The sequence below is a fragment of the Panicum virgatum genome, chromosome 3N, assembly GCF_016808335.1.
Source record: "Panicum virgatum strain AP13 chromosome 3N, P.virgatum_v5, whole genome shotgun sequence".
NCBI classification, from domain to species: domain Eukaryota; kingdom Viridiplantae; phylum Streptophyta; class Magnoliopsida; order Poales; family Poaceae; genus Panicum; species Panicum virgatum.
The window spans coordinates 22,276,233-22,280,106 of NC_053147.1; the positions used below are offsets into that span (position 1 = coordinate 22,276,233).

Consider the following 3,874-nt stretch of genomic DNA (forward strand, 5'->3'; position numbering starts at 1 on the left):
TGATACTAAACTGAGTCCCTCCGTGAGGTTGATAAGGTGGGTGTGCATCACCTGTATGGACTGAGAATTAATTGTTGGCTTCAAAGTAGGAAGTCAGTAACTATCCTCACGTATCTACATAATGTTGCTGAGACCAATAAAGTATTTGGGAAGACTGCTGCTGTGTGGAACCACAAGGAAACGAGGTCGAGGCTTGAGACGAACCGTACGAGTCCTCGTACGATGTCCGGCTACCAAAGTCTTCAAGCATGGAATGGACTCTTTGTGAAACTCGGGTCCAGACCGACTCTTGCTCATTCATATCCATCATAGATCCCGCTCAAATCCTCATCAAATTCACCCTGGCATCTACGTCCATCAACCTGCACATTTCAAACTGCAAGCAAGAAAAAGAAAGACATTAACACTGTAATCCAAAGTATTTGAAAAGCGATGATAACTTTAACTCACCGCCCCAGCTATTGCCTCATCCCTATGTCGTGCGTAGCCATCCTGTGGTGTCGCAACATGCAGCTGTGGTTGCATGTCAGCATATATCAAGCGGCAACGAGTCTGGGGTTGGTACCAGCTCAGGTACGCCCTGTACGAAGCCTCAGTGTGTGCAGGGGTCGCAAGCGCCACGTTCTCCTCTACCTGGTCCCAGCCATCGACCCAAGGCTGCACCATTGTCACCCACATGTTGAAGAAGGGTTGACCAGTCCTCGACAAACTAAATATTGAAAACAATTTAGTCAAATATGATTAGTTAACTATACAATGCATAGTCACTGAAATGACATGAATTTTCTACAATTTATCTGAATGTTTCATATACTTTTCTAGCATTTTCTACAATTTCTGACTATTTTTCGAATTTTTTTCTCGTATTAAACAACTAATCAATACCACAAAATTGGTTGGTAAACCTAATTGGTTTTTCTTAAAACTAATCTTAATTCTACCTAAATTATATTAAAAATATTACCTAAATCGCTAAAATATCATTACTGCTGCATACACTAATTATAGAATTAAACATACAAAAAATTTAGATTGAGAAAGTTGAGAAATATTTATTACTTGCGGTTCGGATCCAAAATCCGATAGGGCTTCGCCGTTACAACTCCCTCTCTCACTCCTCCCCCTCCCTGAATGTCGTGGGAAGCAAATGAGGGGGGAAGAGGGAGAGAAGCCTTTTATACAGTGCGGGGGAGCCTGCCGCCCCCCCTGCCGCCCAGTGGAGGGGCGGCAGGGGGCCTGCCGCCCGGCAGGGGGGCGGCTGGCTCCCGCCAAAGGCCTCCGCGCAAATAAAAATTATTTTTATTTACATATAAGTTTCTGTCGCCCCTTGCCAGGTATAAAACTGTAAATTGTGAAATCGAAAATCTATTTCTGTAAAAAATATTTTTGAAAAATATAAAAATAAAAAAAAACGTGCTTGCCTGCGAATGCCTGCTGGGCTTAGCATGTATGCTTGCAAGCCCACTTGCAAAAAGCGGGCCTCTGCAGGTGCCCGCGAGGCCAAATTTCGCAGGTGGATCTAGCAGGATTGCAGGTGGGCCTGCGTCCACTTGCATCGTGAATGGGAGGCAGCAGCGGCCGGGCCCGGGCTAATGGAGAAGGCTGGGGATGATGGCCGGATGTGTGGGTGGCGTGTCCACCGTGTGAACGAACGCGGCCCGGACACCTCGACTCCGACGGCCCAGATCGGATCGGATCTTTTTTTTTTGAGTGGAGATCGGATCGGATCTGAAACGGAGGAATCTACCCTATCATCAGGCCCATATCTGAGATCAACTTTTGGGCCCAACTAGAAGTGCGTCACGCTGCCCAACTAGCCGAGGATGTGGCCTGGCTGCCCGCCCGGCTCCGACTTGGACACAAATCCTTGGGATCCGACTTCAACCGAGCCGAGAGAGTCGGATTACAACAGGCACTCCGCCACCTCCATAAGTACAGGCTGATCATTGCCCTAACGGAGCGCATTGCAGCTTGAGAGCGAGCGAGGAAACGCGCGCCTACCAGGAAGATGAGCCAGCCCAGCACGAGTGAGGAGGGCTCGATGCGGCTGCTCCCCGACGACGTCCTCGCGGACGTGCTCCGCCGCGTCTGCAGAGCGTGGCGCGCGCTCATCGACGACCGCCGCCTGCTGCGCGGGGACCTTCTCCCGCGCTCGCTGGCGGGCCTCTTCGTCAACTACAACGAGCTGCCTTTCGCGGAGTTCTTCCGCCGCCCCTCCACGGATCTCACCGGCTACTACATGCCCTGTGTTCGTGTTCGAGACCACTGCAACGGCGTCCTCCTCCTCCTCTACAACGCCCTGCTGAACCCTGCGGCACAGTGGTGGGCGCCCTTGCCGAAATCCCCCCTCCCTGCGCAGGGATGGATCGGCATTATTTCAACCAAGAAAAGTACCTCGTCTTTGATCCTGCCGAGTCGTCGCACTGTCAAGTGTTCTTGATCCCCCGTGTTCCCTACAGACGTGTACAGTGTGTTTGGTTGCGGAATTAATGGGTTGGGTTGGATCCAATCCGGATTTTGGGGACGGAGCCGACCCATCCATTGTTTGGTTGCACTTTTGATTTTGGGGACGGAGTGAACCCATTTCATGTTTGGTTGAAGGAATTGAGAATACGGGTTGGATGGCATGATAACACCGTTAATGAGAGTCCCACTTGACACCAATAGACCCCACATGTCATCCTCTCACCTTTTTCTTTTTCTTTTTATTTTTTTCAATCCCTTATCTTCTTCCTGGGGGCGCCTGCCGCGCAGCTCGCCGGGCCCCCCGCCGCCGGCCGCGCCCGGCCCCCGCCGCCGGCCTCCTCGCGGCCGGCGGACGCGGGGCTCCGCCGCGGGCGCGCGCTCGGCCTGGGCGACCTCCGTCGGCGACGGCCGGCCTCGTGACAATGCGCCGCAGCTTGAGCTCGGGCGTCCCTGGCGGCGCGTCGAGCTCGCCGAGCCGCCGGTCCCCCGCGCGGCGGTGCACCACGTCGACGCGGACGTCCAGCGCCATGTCGGCGGCGCAGGGCAGCTCCCTGTCCTGGCGCGCACGGTCCGCGCTGGCGAAGTAGTTGGACGCCCTGTTCGGCGACTGTCCTCGCGTGCCGCCGCCGCGTCGGCGGCTTCGCTTCCGCATGCTGCGGCTTGCTGCTTGCCCTTCCTCCTCCTGAGCTTCTGGAACCATTTGGGCGCCGGCATGGTGTGCACTAGCGGGAGCTGAGCAGGGGGACAGGGACAGAGACCGGAGTCTGGCACGAGCAGGCTGCCGCCGCGCCGAGGCAGGTGTGCACTGGCGGAGACGACGAACGGAGGCGCGCGCGAGGGACGGAATTGAGTTCGCTCCGTCCGTCATTTTTCGGAGGACGGACCCAACCCGCATCTAGACGGAATATTCCTTTTTGGACCCAACCCAACCCTCTCGTCTTCCATCCAAACAGCCGCGAGGACGGGTCCGCTCCGACCCGGCTCGCTCCGCTCTCCAACCAAACACACGGGGTAGAGAGCGCAACAATACTGGAATCGGAATGGCCACCGTCACCATGCACAATAAATGTCTTCTCCACAATGACCGGGGAGGGGACAGAGAGATCATTCAGACGTGATGAAGGCTAGGCTGCAGGAACTGTCGCCGACATGCAAAAGGACAAACGATGGCTTCAGCGCCGCCATGCTGTATATTGGCGTGGAGCACTCTACGTTCATTGTGAAAAGGATTTTGTTATGAGGCACCCACAATATACTGGCTACCTCTTTATTAAGAGTCACTTTCCTTTTCTTCGCCCAAAAAAAAAACCGAAGCTAAGAGGATTATGTGATTGATAAATTCTTTTGTTAAATGCTTGCTATCATTTGTTGCAGGATATCATTGTCAAAAGATACATACCGAATAATT

The 3,874-nt window shown here is 53.6% G+C and overlaps 1 protein-coding gene across 1 annotated transcript; it reads right to left on the bottom strand.

Moving 5' to 3' along the window:
• Window positions 1-2,722: 2,722 nt before the first annotated feature.
• On the bottom strand, window positions 2,723-3,298 carry LOC120667667. The gene has a single exon (XM_039947696.1). The coding sequence runs from the start codon at window positions 3,164-3,166 to the stop codon at window positions 2,723-2,725; it is 444 nt and encodes a 147-aa protein (XP_039803630.1). The 5' UTR covers window positions 3,167-3,298.
• Window positions 3,299-3,874: the final 576 nt, after the last annotated feature.